This window comes from Pongo abelii, chromosome 4 (genome assembly GCF_028885655.2).
Source record: "Pongo abelii isolate AG06213 chromosome 4, NHGRI_mPonAbe1-v2.0_pri, whole genome shotgun sequence".
NCBI classification, from domain to species: domain Eukaryota; kingdom Metazoa; phylum Chordata; class Mammalia; order Primates; family Hominidae; genus Pongo; species Pongo abelii.
Genome location: NC_071989.2, coordinates 71,661,322 through 71,677,448, shown reverse-complemented (window position 1 = coordinate 71,677,448; position 16,127 = coordinate 71,661,322). Strand labels below are relative to the sequence as shown.

General features: G+C 36.9%; 1 protein-coding gene across 4 annotated transcripts in view; it reads right to left on the bottom strand.

Moving 5' to 3' along the window:
* IPO11 (importin 11) overlaps nt 1-16,127 on the bottom strand; it is a 220,696-nt gene that overhangs the window by 110,948 nt on the left and 93,621 nt on the right. For all 4 annotated transcript variants that reach the window (XM_024246853.3, XM_063724115.1, XM_054555604.2 and 1 more), the window contains exons 20-21: nt 10,569-10,682; nt 60-175 (exon numbers count right to left, since the gene is read on the bottom strand). In XM_024246853.3, the coding sequence (XP_024102621.1) occupies nt 60-175; nt 10,569-10,682 (230 nt within the window). The remainder of the gene's footprint in view (nt 1-59; nt 176-10,568; nt 10,683-16,127) is intronic.

Here is a 16,127-nt window from a genome sequence, read left to right as displayed (position 1 = left end):
TGAGAGTAGGAAAGGTCACGAATAAAATAAGATCCATGGTATTAAGTTTTTCCTCTTACCATAATTCTAAACCATCTTCCAGAAGATAAACATGTGGAGGCTGTGAAACATCTGTACTCAGTTGAATAACTGGGAGCAGGAAAGGGTACAGGTTCTTGCTGTCTGCTCCTAATCCCTATAGGAAGTATAAATAAAACTTATAATAAGACACTCTAATGTCCCATCCCCCACCAAAAAATTACCTATCATATAAAAAGCCCTAAAACCAATTAAAAAAATGAATCATATTTTTAGGAAGGTCCTAATTACAAGTAATAGTAAAACAAAGTTCTGTTTATAATTGGAAAGGAAAAATTTAAAAATACTATTCAATTGCCTATTGGCAGTTAAAAAAATATTTATGTCAAGGCTACATACATCTGTTCATTTTAAGAGACTGCACATATAAGAAATATGTATTTTCCTCTCCCTGTCTCTACAGATGACATATTAACATTGGTATCTTAAATTCTATAGATGCTTTCACCTAAATAATTAATCTAAAATGAACCCACCCTAAATGTTCATCAGTAAAGTAACTGAATTATGGAAAAGATTCAAGAATATTGAAAAGTCATTAAAAAAGATTTTAGGGGCTGAACGCCATGGCTCATGCCTATCATCCCAACTCATTGGGAGGCCAAGGCGGGAGGACTGCTTGGGGCCAGGAGTTGGTGACCAGCCTGGGCAACATGGCAAGACTCTGTTCTTGAAAAACATTTAAAAGTTAGCCAAGCATGGTGGTACCTGCTTGTAGTCCCAGCTACTCAGGAGACTGAGGCAGGAGGATCGCTGGAGCCCCAGAATTCAAGGCTGCAGTCAGTGAGCTATGATCCCATCACTGCACTCTGACAGAGTGAGAATCTGTCGACCTCCTCACTTCACACACACACACAAAAAAAAAAGGATGGGAGGATTTGACACAGAATTTTAAATTCTCAAACAAATTCTTTTTAAAAGGTGCAGAAGTGTGTATAACAATTCCACATGTCAAAGAATTTTTTTAAATATCTAGATATCTGTATATGGTATACACAAAAATGTTTCTGGAAGCAAACAGAAAAAACTGTTAATGCTTCTTAGATACGGGAAAGGAAAAAGGATGATGTTGGGATGAGGGCAAAGGCGTTTTTGTTATCTTTTCAACATATTTAAGAATTTTTGATAATATTTTTAATGAATCAGGAACACAAAGATGGAAGAAGAAGAGAAGTTTCGATCTAAAATTCTAGTTTGTTGAATTACTGTCTTAGGGAGGTTGATTCAATGTATTACACAGTAGGTATTTTGGAAGAAAACAAAAGGGGTAAAAAGTCAATCTGTAAAACATAATAATATCTATAATTTGATGAACACAAAAAGGAAACCAAATAAATTACGAAATACCTCCTCACCTAAGAGGTAATTCAAATGTCAGTATAATTCAAAGCAAATTACAATGCCACACAGTATATATGTATTCCCCTTTTGATGACACATACTACTAAGTTCAATTGTTGGGATTTTATCTGCAATTTTCCAGTGTACAATACATTATTTTTTAACTACAGTCACTGCACTGTATATTAAATCTCCAGAACTTATGTTAAATATAATTTTGGCCCTTTTAATAATGAAAAACCACTTGGAAGTCTTTATTAAGGAGTTTTCCAAAGGAAGAGAATTATGAAAATGTCATTATTTAACAGAGTAGTACACATTGGGCCTTAAAACTCACTTCAATTTCACTCTCCACAGCTCAATCTTTCATGAAACAAACAAGAAAGAATATTAAGAAAAAAAACAGTCAAGTTCATTTTGATTATCAAGTAGACTTAAAATTTCCTTGGAAAATTTATCTACTTACTTAAATGCATATTCCAATATTCAAAATATGCTAGCATTAGCAAAACTAAAGTAAGCAATTGCTAAACACACTGCTTTCAAAGATTGTATAGAGAAATCCCACGTATTCTTCACCCAATTTCTCCTTACATCTTATGTTATTATAATAGAATATTAATTCTACTATACTATATAACACACTGTCTTCATCAACGCTTGAAGATATTCAATACCTTATAATTCTAGTTGCTAAAGAATGTGTCCAATCCCTGATATGCAGCTTTAAGTAAAAGTAAGCACCCTTTGGGCCCACAGTAACTACAAGACACTGCCTACAATACTCTAAAAGTTCAAAAATAAATTCATCGGTTATTAAAATAAGAAAACTACCAGGAATAATTAAAGAGGGGAGAATTAATATTCCACTATAATTACATAAGATGTAAGGAGAAATTCGGTGAAAGACACATGGGATTTCTCTCCATACAATCTTTCAAACGTCCTGTGAATCTATAACTTTTTCCACAAAAGAAAAGTTAAAAAAAAAAAAAATAGCACCCTCCAAATACCATTCTCAGGGTAGTATCCTCGGCTCTCTTCTCATGTCCCATGAACACACTGATGATATACAAATCTATCATATCTGCAACAACTCTGAACTCCAGACAATCAACTAACTATAGCACATTATCAGCCAGAAGGTTATCTCAACCTCTAATACTGAACCAACTCATTGTCTTCCTAAAACACAGTTCTTCTTCCTGTATTTACTAACTCAAGTGACATGAATCACTATCTACCTAGTGATAAATTATATCATGACTACTTCCTGGTTCTTCCTCTTCAAAGAAGAAATATCTCCTAAATATTTTTCAAATCTTTCCCCTTCTCTCCATAATTCAGGTTCTCATCATCTTTTTTTCTGATTAACAGTCTCCTAATTAGTCTATTTGACCTTAGTTTTATCCACTTCCAAACTAGTGTCCTCAGTGGTGCCCTGACTACTTTTCTAAAATAAAAGTCATAACATTTCTTCCTCTGACCTTCAAGAGATGTTCGCTTAGCCTTCCTGACCAGTTCCCCCTACACAAGCTCTGTACTCTATGTTCCTGCTATACCAAATAATGCACAGTGTTAGAAATCACTATGTTAACATCTGGAGAAAGCTAACAGAGGAACAGTTTCAATACATGCATTTACTACTGTTGTTTCCCAAAGCCAACTAAAAGGATACAAAAGGATTTAAAAAAAAAAAAAAAAAAAAAAAAAGAACTAAAAACAGAAATACAAAGACAGCATAAGAAGAGATAAAAGTAATTCACTTTGGAAGCTGGGAAGAAAGACAAGTGCTAACTGATTTAGCCAACTAAGAAACCAAAACTAAAATCCAGCAGGGGAGCAGGAAAAAACAAACTACCTGATTTACACTACAGAAAAAAGACTGAGGAACTAATGGCACCAGGTATTTTGAGAGGTGTGTGTGTGTGCACAACTGCGTGTGCACATGCATGCCTGCATTTGGGGACAGAGGATTGGAGGACAGTGAAAAGGAAGTATTAATAATAAGAGGACTTCTAGAAAATGTTTAGAAAGCAGTTTGATGCCAAGATCTCATCCAGATACATAAGCAGACAAATAACTGGCCCTCCTCTGAACCAGAATAAAACCAGCTATTTATTTTCTGCTAAGATAAAACAGATGGTTTCAAGACAGGGAGATACCAGGTAATCAAGAACAAGGATATGACATAAAACAGGAAGATTACATCAGCATGTAACAGGTAGGAGACTTAAGGGTCCTTCACTGAGGAAAGACCTTAAAAAATTAACCTGAAAACATTCTCCTACAAAACCCAACCAGACCATCCTAAAAGAAAAACACGCGATTATTGCCGGGAGCAGTGGCTCATGCCTGTAATCCCAGCACTTTGGGAGGCCAAGGCGGGCAGATCAGCTGAGGTCAAGAGTTTGAGACTAGCCTGGCCAACATGATGAAACACTGTCTCCACTAAATACACAAAAATTAGCCGGGCATGTTGGTGCATGCCTGTAGTCCCAGCTACTAGGGAGGCTGAGGCAGGAGGATCACTTAAACTCTGGAGGTAGAGGTTGCAGTGAGCCGAGATCGCACCACTGCACTCCAGCCTGGGCAACAGAGTGAGATCCTGTCTCGGAAGAAAAAAAAACAAAAAACCACCACAATCAGCAAGCCTCCCCACCACACCACACACACAATCCTTCCACTCAGCTGTTTGGTGTCCACTCCTAAATTTATACAGACAAAATGCTGATCTTGAAGCTGGGTGATGCTTCAGGATTCATCACACTCTTCTTCCTTTTTTGTGTATGCTTCAAATTTTTCATAATAGAAAGTAAATAAGTAAATAAGAGAAGACAACCGAGGATCAACAGATATGATTAAAATGTTTGCTATGAAAAACAGAAAACAAAACAACTAACTAAATAGAAAACAGCACCTTAAAAGAAACAGAGACCAGGCAGAGATGAAAGCTTGGAAAAATATATCATTAATATCTTTGGTAATTAAAACACTGCATTAAAGAAAACACTGCATTCATAAAACAAAAACAAAATGTTGTACAAAAGAATTATTCAGGAAAACACAAAAGAACTCATAGGCATTAAAACATGTCACCAGAAAAGAAAAACTCAATAAAAAGGCTGAAAGATAAAATTGAGAAAATTCCCTAGAAAGTAGAACAGAAGGACAAAGAGAAAAAAAAGCAGGAAGGAAACAAAGAAAATCAGACGACTGGTTCAGAATATCTATCATGTAAGTAACAAAAGTTCAGAAAGTAAGAAAAGAAAAACACGAAGAGGAAGAAATAAAATACAATGGAGTCATCTAGCATTCAAGAACATGAGTTTCCAGCTTGAAATGTCCACCAAGTGTCCAGAACAGTGAGATAAAAAGACACTCACATCATGAAACTGAAAACAGGAACACAGAGATGATCACACAAGTTGCCAGAAAAGGGAAGGAGGGGTAATACATTCAAGAATCAAGAATTAGAATGGCTCCAGGGTCCCCAGAGCAATTTTGGAAGTCTTAAGACAAAGAAAAAAAAAAGTCTCCAAAATTTTGAGGGGGAAGCCTAGACTTTTATACCAGCCAAACTACTAATCAATTTGAAACTAGAATGAAGACATTTTCACACATGCAATATCTCAAAACAAAAAATTTACCTCCTATGTATTTTTGCAAAACGCTACTGCCATTCATGGCTGCCATCAGAAAAAGAATATAAAACAAGAAAAGATATGACATGATGCACAGGAAACAGACATCCCACAGAAAGGATAGGCAGTGAAAGAAAATCCAGTCACAACAGCTGTGTAAAAGCCTAAGTAAAACCAGTCCAAACTAGAGCACATAAGAATCTGTCATATCTCCCATCTCACACCAGTTAGAATGGAGATCATTAAAAAGTCGAGAAATAACAGGTGCTGGAGAGGATGTGGAGAAATAGCAACACTTTTACACTGTTGGTGGGACTGTAAACTAGTTCAACCATTGTGGAAGACAGTGTGGCAATTCCTCAAGGATCTAGAACTAGAAATACCATTTGGCCCAGCCGTCCCATTACTGGGTATATACCCAAAGGATTATAAATCATGCTGCTATAAAGACACATGAACATGTATGTTTATTGTGGCACTATTCACAATAGCAAAGACTTGGAACCAACCCAAATGTCCACCAATGATAGACTGGATTAAGAAAACGTGGCACATATACACTATGTAATACTATGCAGCCATCCTTTGTAGGGACATGGATGAAGCTGGAAACCATCATTCTCAGCAAACTACGCAAGGACAGAAAACCAAACACAGCACGTTCTCACTCATAGGTGGGAACTGAACAATGAGAACACTTGGACACAGGGTGGGGAACATCACACACCGGGACCTGTCATGGGGTCGGGGGAGCGGGGAGGGATAACATTAGGAGATATACCTAATGTAAATGACGAGTTAATGGGTGCAGCACACCAACATGGCACATGTACACATATGTAACAAACCTGCATGTTGTGCACATGTACCCTAGAACTTAAGTTGTAAAAAAAAAAAAAAAAAAAAAAAAACAAAAAAAAACAAAGAATCTGTCGTATCTCTTCAAGATGATGAAAGTAACAAAACATCACTGAAGAAATCTGTAGATAACAAGTGAAAAGAATAGGTTCAACTGCATAGACAACTAAGGGTACTAAACAGAAATCTAAGATGATTACCTAGGTTCTTGGCCACTACTGTACACACACCATTCCCTAGTTATTCAAACACTAATCTAGGTACTACTGCGAAGAAATAATTTACAGATGTAATTAAAGTCCCAAATCAACTGACCTTAGATAGGAAGATTATCCAGGTGGGCCTGACCTACTCACAAGAGCCCTTTAAAAGAGAGTATTTTCTAGCTAGTGGCATAAGGGGAGGTCACAGATTAAAACCCTTGGAGGATCTGACATTTGAGAATTTCCCCACTGCTGACTCTGAACATGAAAGGGGCTATGTGTCAAAGAATGTGGCTGGACTTGGGAACAAGAGGGGACCCTAGATGACAGCTAGCAAGTAAACTGGGACCTTAGTCCTACAAATCAGCGAACTAAATTCTGCCAACAAGCTGAATGAGTATGGAAACAGATTCTTCCCCAAAGCCTCCAGCGAAGAATTTATTCTGGCAGTCACCTCAATTTCAGTCCATTAAACTCTGATCAGAGAATTCAGACATGGCATGCCCAGGTTTCTGACTTACAGAACTATGAGCTAATAAATGCATATTGTTTTAAGCCACCAAGTTTATGGTACTTTCCCAGTATACTAAGCAAATAAAATTATTAATACAAGGGTGGAGGCTGGAAACACTATGTATAAGAAATAAAATTAATCATGATATAATGATATATGCTTTCAATAGCCTTTATACAATCAAGTATACTGGGAGGATGGTGGGATAGGAAGGACACAGGGTATAAAAGAATTACATTTTCATATTCTATGCAGGGAAGTCAAGAAGTAATGCCTACAATGCTTAAATCAGTAATAAACAATATGTTACAGTAAGAAAGACGGAGAAACCTATGACCTGGCTGTAAGAGTTGACAGTGGATTCTTCCACCAAAAAGGAAATGAGGAGGAGGAGCAGGGTACTGATACTTTTCATTTGAAAAATCTTTAAGAACTAACTCCTTTATCTATCAACATTAAAACTGATCAATATATAAACCTTAAAAAAAATAAAATGTACTGCATTCTCTAATGCTTAGGTAGTTTTACACATGCCAGTTCATATGTCTAAAACAGCTTTACCACTCTCATTGCTAAACCACCATCTAAATAACACTTCTTGTGTTATTTAACAACACTATTTAACAACACCAAAATTTGAGTAACATCTCTGTCAGGAGGCCTTCCCTAATGTGCCCCACCTCACCCTCCATGTGACACAGGGAATTGGCCATGTACCCCCAATAGCAATATGTTCTTAATTGCTAAAAGGGCAATTAACACACTTAGTCAGTATTTCCTTAGACAGTCACCTACACAAAGATCCCATTCTATTCATTTCTGTTCTGTAGCCCAGCGCCTATTACCCTGTATTGCGCATTGCAGGTTCTCAATAAACGTTTAGCGTATGAATGAATACCTACTTCCTCTAAGTTCAACTATGCAGACTAGAAAGTTTATTTTCACCCAGTGACCACCCTCTTCAAAGACTACCAGAATCTGGATTTCCAGGATTAAAAAAACAAAAACAAAAACATACAGAAACTTAAACTAATGTCTGTTATGTGTCAAAAGCCAAAAGATAGCAGTATTTTGCAAGAAAGGAAATTTACCAGTAAACTTCTTTTATTATTTTTGAGACAGGGTCTCACTCTGTCACCCAGGCTAGAGTGCAGTGGCATGATCTCGGCTCACTGCAACCTCTGCCTCCCGGGTTCAAGCAATTCTCCCACCTTGCCCTCCCAAATAGCTGGGACTACAAGTGTGCGCCACCACCCCAATTAATTTTTGGGCTTTTTTTTTTTTTGAGACGGAGTCTCGCTATGTCACCCAGGCTGGAGTACAGTGGCGCGATCTCAGCTCACTGCAGCCTCCGCCGCTCAGGTTCAAGCGATTCTCCTGCCTCAGCCTCCCGAGTAGCTGGTACTACAGGCATGTGCCACCTCACCTGGCTAAGTTTTGTATTTTTAGTAGAGATGGGGTTTCACCCTGTTGGCCAGGATGGTCTCAATCTCCTGACCTCGTGATTCACCCGCCTCGGCCTCCCAAAGTGCAAGCATTACAGGCGTGAGTCACTGCGCCCGGCCAGATTTTTTTTTTTTTTTTAGTAGGCACGAGGTTTCACCATGTTGGCCAGGCTGGTCTTGAACTCCTGACCTCAACTGATCGCCCACTTCAGCCTCCCAAAATGCTGGGATTACAGGCGTGAGCCACAGTGCCTGGCCAACCAATAAACTTTAGTATAATCTTCCCAAATGGCTGAAAAATATATTTTAAGCTAGTCTCAATTTTGGTATTATGTTATACACTTTCTCCAAGAAGGGTAGAGTACTACTTGGTTGAACCTTGCACTCTTGGCCTATACAAATACACAGGGTACTTAAATGTCATGATTAAAGAAAAAAGGCCTAATATTCCACAAGAGTTACTCTTCCTGAGACTACTTGAAGTAACACCGCCTGAGGAGACATAAAAGCTGGTGTTTAGTCACATGTCTCTCACAAAACTCCCAAGTTGAGCTTAAAAATGCATTTTGGAGGCCGGGAGCAGTGGCTCACGCCTGTAATCGCAGCACTTTGGGAGGCCAAGGCAAGCAGATCACCTGAGGTCGGCAGTTCAAGACCAGCCTGACCAACATGGAGAAACCCCATCTCTACTAAAAATACAAAAATTAGCCAGGCATGGTGGAGCATGCCTGTAATCCCAGCTACTCTGGAGGATGAGGCAGAATTGCTTGAACCCAGGAGGTGGAGGTTGTGGTGAGCCAAGATTGCGCCATTGCACACCAGCCTGGGCAACAAGAGCGAAACTTCGTCTCAAAAAACAAAAACAAAAACAAAAACAAAAAAAAACATTTGGCAGAGATGCTGTTATAATACAAAATATCTGGGGTCATTCATTGTTCTATTACTTATAAATGCATTCACAAGATAGTCAGTAACCTTCTCTTAGTCTTTATCCTCTTCTATAAGACGGACATAATCTTTATAAGGTAATCATAAGCATTAAAAGGTAGACAGGAAGAGAGTCTGGGCCACTTATTTTTTTTTTAAGTGCTTTAGTGATGGAGCTGTGGAGTTATTGTTTAATGATATAGCTTCAGTTTTACAAGGTAAAAAGAGTTACAGAGATGGATGGTAGTAACAGTTGAACATTATGAATGTATTTAATACATTCATACACTACACTGTACACTTAAAATTGGTTAAAATGGTAAATTTTGTTATGTGTATTTTACCACAGTAAAAAAAAGAAAGCAGGGAAATGTACATTAAAAATATTTTGCATTACTATTTATCTGAAACTGCCTTAAACAGGAATCTGTAACTAAAGGTCATCCATAACCATTTATGGAGGGGCTGGGCATGGTGGCTCACGCTAGGTGGCTCCCTAGCACTTTGGGAGCCTGAGGTCAGTGGATCACTTGAGGTCAGGAGTTTGAGACCAGCCTGGCCAACATGGTGAAACACCGTCTCTACTAAAAATACAAAAATCAGCCAGGCACGGTGGCGTGCGCCTGTAATCCCAGCTACTTGGGAGGCTGAGACAGGAGACTTGCTTGAACCCAGGAGACGGAGGTTGCAGTGAGCCAAGATTGCGCCACTGTGCTCCAGCCTGGGTGACAGAGCAAGATTCCGTCTCAAAAAGGAAAAAAAAAAAGAAAGCATTTATGGAAAGAATGAATTCATGTTCAAAAAAGTATTAAAGCTTCTGAGAAGAGTTTCTGGTTTTTTCTAAACTAATTTTAGAAAGCTTTAGAGCAGTACTTTTGAATTTAGGGGTACTTCTGATTTCTCCCCCACTGGAAAATTTCTCAAACTTGTGGGTGAAGTCAGTAAAATCACTTGAGCATCCCCACACATATATTCTAACTCACAGCCTTGAGCTCTTCCCTATCCATACTCTCACCAGACTATGATTCACTGTAACAGTTCAAATAAGAACTACAGTCTCTAAGTTTCAGGTTCCTCTCTACCTGCTACCACATCCCAACACCTCAAACGTCAAAATGTCTGAAATCCAATTCACTTGTTTCCCCTCAAAAGCAACTTATCTGGTTTCCTGCCTTACCAAGTTATAATAGCGAATTTTATTATTTTAAATCAAGGAAAAAGAGTGAAAACATAAAGTATGTTTAAGCAGAAAAGCCCCAACCACCAAGGAAACTGCATGCATGGTGCCATGGACTGCATGAACCATGAGTCTATCATCACTGGAGATGACATCTTCTTTAAAAGTGAATAATATTTTTCACATCCTCAAAACAATGTCCAAAATAAGCATGCAAAAGTTGTTTTTAAATCTGTTTAGATCACACATGGAAAAAAATATAAAAGATATGTGAAGTTTTTCACTACCATTAACATAAATCACATAAAACCAATTTTTAAATGTTTAAAAGAATTTTTTAAAAACCACTGAACTAAAAAAACTCTGTGGAGAATGACTTACCTGAACAAGATGAATAAGTGTTGTCAAAATAGCACATCTCAACATATTGTGTTCTTCACTCTGCTTCCAAAGGAGGGGCAAATATTGTACCAAACATCCCACATATGGTCGTATCTATTACAATATAAGTAGAGGAAACAACAAAATTTTATTAGTAAAGAAGGCAATTTACTTTGAAAAACAATGAGAGCACTATTAAGTCCCAGGCAGCACATATTTAATATTTATTAGATGTAATGTATTAAGCTTATACCCTTAAGAAATAAAATTAGACATTACATAAAAGCCCAGGGCTCTATAGTAAATATTTTTAAATAATTTTAAACAAATATCAAGTGTACTGAATGAAATAAAATTTATGAATATAAAAAAACATTCTTTAGAGGTTAACAGAAAATGCTGTTATATCCTGCTTCTTTTTTAATAAAACAGCTTACCAAATTGGAAATTATACTATTGTTTTTTAAAAAGTCAGCATTTATTCATTCATTCTACAGATATCTTCCAAGTTTCAGGCCCTGAACACAAGGCACTAGACAGAAAAGGATACACAGACAGCCAGACAAACCCTTACAATGAAAAAGGGGAAGTGCAATGATGACGGTGTATACAAGGTATGGTGGAAACACAAGAGAAAAAAAACATTTTCAAAGGATAAAATTGCTAAGCTCACTATGGATTAAGTTAATCAGATTTTAAATTTTACCCTGAAGCACAGCTCAGTCTGACAGTAGTTTCTTGAAAAATAAAATGGATCTACAATGATGCCGGACAGCGTTTCAGCTCCAGTATTTGAGATTGCTGTAAGCTTAGTATTACAGTATTTGAAACTGCTCTAAGAGTATCCTTGGGGATGCAATAAAAACACTAGACCTTCATAGCTTCACTACTATCTACTTCAATATCTGGATTAAAATTTAAAATGTTCCCAGAAAGGGTGAGTTTCTTCATTCTGCTAGTAAAATACTCTAAAAGGGTAGCCAAACAACTACAGAATTTGCTCCCCTCTCCTGTAGTGGAAGTGTTGGTGGGAATGTAGAAAAATAAGAAGTTAAATATTTGCACAAACATCTCAGTAAGATATAAGTGAATAAATATTAAGATACGTATTACCTTATTTTAACATATTTATCATGTAATACCTTATTTTCAAAATTTGATTATAATATTATTTCTGGAACATGTACTCAATATTGCTAAGTGTTTATCTCAAAGATCACTCCAGTTAGCTCATAAAAGCAGGCCAATTAATTAGTACAAACAGATTTCAAAGTATCTAACTCATTCATACTCAACTAAAAATAAGCATATGACAACACAATCTATTGGTAAGGAAAATAAGGAAAATTTGGTTTTAAATACAGAGGATACTTTCCTAGAAATTGCAGAAAAGAAATATATACTATAAATTACAAATGGGGTAATAAAACCAAAGTACCCAGTTACATTTAAAAGCCATAAAATATTTATATTCCAATCTTGGCTGTCATTAGAATATACAATGTTCTAAATTAAAATTAATGCTATAAAAACAGTATTTCAAAAATCAATCATAGAGGCCAGGCACAGTGGTTCACGCCTGTAATCCCAGCACTTTGGGAGGCCAAGGAGGGCAGATCGCTTGAGGTTAGGAGTTCAAAACCAGCCTGGCCAACATGGTGAAACCCTGTCTCTACTAAAAATACAAAAATTAGCCGGGCATGGTGGCGCGCACCCGTAATCCCAGCTACTCCTGCTGAGGCAGGAGAATCACTTGAATCTGGGAGGTGGAGGCTGCAGTGAGCCAAGAGAGCCCCACTGCACTCTAGCTTGGGTGACAAAGCAAGACTCCATCTCAAAAAACAAAAACAAAAAAATCAATCACAGAGTGCTGTGAAAGATATAAAAGGAAGCAGAAAAAGACTGGGCATTAAAAATAACAGAGCAGGGACATGAGAGCCAAACATATTCCAGTGGGGTGGGAGGCTAGCTATATGGGGCAACTAAAGAAATCTGAATACTGACTTGATATTAGATAGTAGTATTGCATCAGTGTTAAGTTTCCAGAGTCTAATCATGGTTATGATAATGTAGGAAATGCAGCATACATCTCTTAAGAAGGAGAGGTCTAATATTCTGGAGAGTATCATGATGTCTGCAACTAAAACTGAAATAGTTTTACAACAACAATCTGTATATGTGGATAGATAAAAAGAAAGCAAATGTGGTAAAATATTAGTAAGTGATGAAACTTACTAATGAAGTGAAGGATATATAAGTGTTGATCTATTTTATAACTTTTTTGTAGGTTTGAGATTTTTCAATGAAAAGAGGTGAAAGAAAAAATACTGTCCATATAAAATTCTGAATAAGATTATAATACAAAGGTTTTAAGGGAAGGACAATTTCAATTATTTGCATAACATTTTAAAAATCACATAGAACTAAGAAAGTTTTTGCAGTCATTAGGGAAATGCAAGTCAAAAACCACAATGAGATATCACCTCATGCCTGTCAGGGTGGCTATTATCAAACAAAAATAAAAGATAAGACAAGTGTTGCCAATGGTGTGGAGAAATTGGTACCTTTGTACACTGTTTCTAGGAATGTAAAATGCTACAGTCACTATGGAAAGTAGCACTGAGCTTCCAAAAAAAATGAAAACTAGAACTATCATATCATCCAGCAATCCCATTTCTGGGCATCTATTCAAAAGAACTGAAATCAGGATCCCAAAGAAATTATTAGCACTACCATGTTTATTGTAGCACTATTCACAATAGCCAACATGTGGAAGCAGCCTAAATATCCATCAACAGATGAATGGATAAAGAACATGTGGTATTACACACACAATTGCATATATACACCAATTCTACTTACATGAGGTATCTAAAATAGTCTAATTCATAGAATCAAAGAGTGGAATGGTGGTTGCCAAGGACTAAGGGGAAGGGGAAATAAGTTACTAATCAACAGGCATAAAGTTTCAGGTAAACAAGATGAATAAGCTTTAGAGTTCTGCTATAGAATGTTGTACCAAAAGTCAACAATAATGTATTCTACACTTATAATTTTGTTAAGAGGATGGATCTCATGTTAAGTGTTCTTACAAAAGAACTTGGGGTGTGGGGGAAGCACTCTGAGTATTATAGCCTTATGGGTTAACTCACATATAGGGAAAGCTCCACTTAAATTCATATCACTGAAAACATGAAAATCAAATAGGTGACAATCTAACAAATGTTTTAATGAGGGCTCTATCATTGGGGTTAAAAAAAATTACTCTAAGTCCCCAAGGACACCTCATCTTTTAGATAAAATTTTCAACAGAGTATTTTATATTTCACAGAGTCCCTTTAATTTTGTTCTTTCACTTCAGAAATGCACAGGCCCAAAGACCACCTGATACCACCCCTGATGATTACATATTTATTTTGACTATATATTTATAAGATCTCTGCACTAGAAAAGTTAATTGTAGGTTTTCAACTACTTTATCAAAAAGTAAAGACAATATTCAAATAATTGTACGTTATGGTACAAAGATGGTGACTTTACTGAAACTTCAACATTAAACTGTATGTATCAGAAAGCACTATTGTATCCAGCTTCATCCATGTCCCTGCAAAGGACATGAACTCGTCCTTCTTTATGGCTGTGTAGTATTCCATGGTGTATACGTGCCACATTTTCTTAATCCAGTCTATCATTACCATCATTCTCAGCAAACTATCACAAGGACAGAAAACCAAACACCGCATGTTCTCACTCATAGGTGGGAGTTGAACAATGAGAACACATGGACACAGGGCACGGAACATCTCACACCGGGGCCTGTGGGGAGCGGGTGGTGCGGGGCTGGGGGAGGGATAGCATTAGGAGAAATACCTAATGTAACTGTCAACATGATGGGTGCAGCAAAACAACATGGCACATGTATACCTATGTAACAAACCTGCACTTTGTGAAAGAAAGAAAGAAAGAGAGAGAGAGGGAGGGAGGGAGGGAGGGAGAAAGGGAGAAAGGGAGAAAGCGAGGAAGGGAGGAAGAAAGAAGAAAGAAGAAAGAAGGAAGAAGGAAGAAGGAAGACGAAGGAAGAAAGAAGAAGAAGAAGAAAGCACTATTGTAGATGGCTCAAAATGTTTGCTGCCTAATATCAAAAAGATAATTCTGGCCGGCTGCGGTGGTTCTCATCTGTAATCCCAGCACTTTGGAAGGCCAAGGCGGGTGGATCCCTTGAGCCCAGGAGTTTGAGACCAGCCCAGCCAAAATGGCGAAACTGCATCTCTACTAAAAATACAAAAAAAAAAAATTAGCCAGGCATGGTGGCACGCCTGTAATCCAAGCTACTACTCAGGAGGCTGAGGACAATAATCACTTGAACCCAGGAGATTGGGGAGGAGGGTACAGTCAGCTGAGATGTGCCACTGCACTCCAGCCTGGGTGACAGAGCAAGACTTCGTCTCAAAAAAGATAAAATTTGTTAACATTTTTAAAAAGTTTGCTGCCTCATGGACAAACGTCAAATTTGGCATATTAAAGAGAGTTAAGGGATCTATGCAACAATGATAAAAATGATAAGGTTGATCAGAGGTTAAGGTAGGAAAAAAAAGAATCAGACAACTGAAGATTTTTTTTTAACCATTTCCTATTTAGTTTGAGTTTTGAAAAACAAAAACTATATTGAATAACTGTATCTTATTGATCTTATCTTATTGAATAACTTATTGAATATCTTATTGAATAACATCTTATTGTATCTTTTGATACAATACAAAAACTTATTGAATAACTGTATACTTTCTGATGATACAGGCACGTAAGCTGCTTAGACTATTTGTGTTCTGAAAGATGAGTGTAGACAGAAACACAAAAGCATTTTTAAATTTACTAAGCCAAAAAAATAACAAACTTTGGAGAAAAAGTTTTAATTCCAAGTTTGGGGAGACAAAGGTAAGAAGACCCATTTCTATTTAAAAAAAAAAAAGTTTTATTTAAGAAATTTCCATCTGCCATATATTTCTAAATAAAATTACAGAAAATAGCCAAATCTTGTTTTTATAATCAACTTTTTAAACCATTTATTGCAACTTTATAGTACTCTGAAGCATTCTGGAGATGTGAAATAATTTTATGCTCATGAAATCCTAAGTTAGGTGAGTTCAGAAGTATCTTTAGCATTTTATACATGAGGACACAAGGTTAAAGACTTTGCCCAAACTAAATAGCAGAGGCAAGGACTTAAAATGAGTTCTTAAAACAGTTGCAATGAACTCTGTGTGACCAAACTCTCTCAATGTTGTTGGAAAAAACACCATCAAATGAATTAATGTGATTAATGTATTAAGAACACCAGGTACTAAAATCATACAAGATATTACTACTTTTAGACACCAGTACCCAGATCTGTTTCAAATGATTAACAGTGACTCAACCCTACCACGGGAGTCGCATTATGCTTAAAGTACTGGCAGTGCCATTAAAATATGTGGACTTCGAAAAGTTCCTTCAAGTCTCAAATTGTTTAGACAATAAATTCTAACTCCTCTACCTCAAGTTTTCTGTGAAAACTAAATG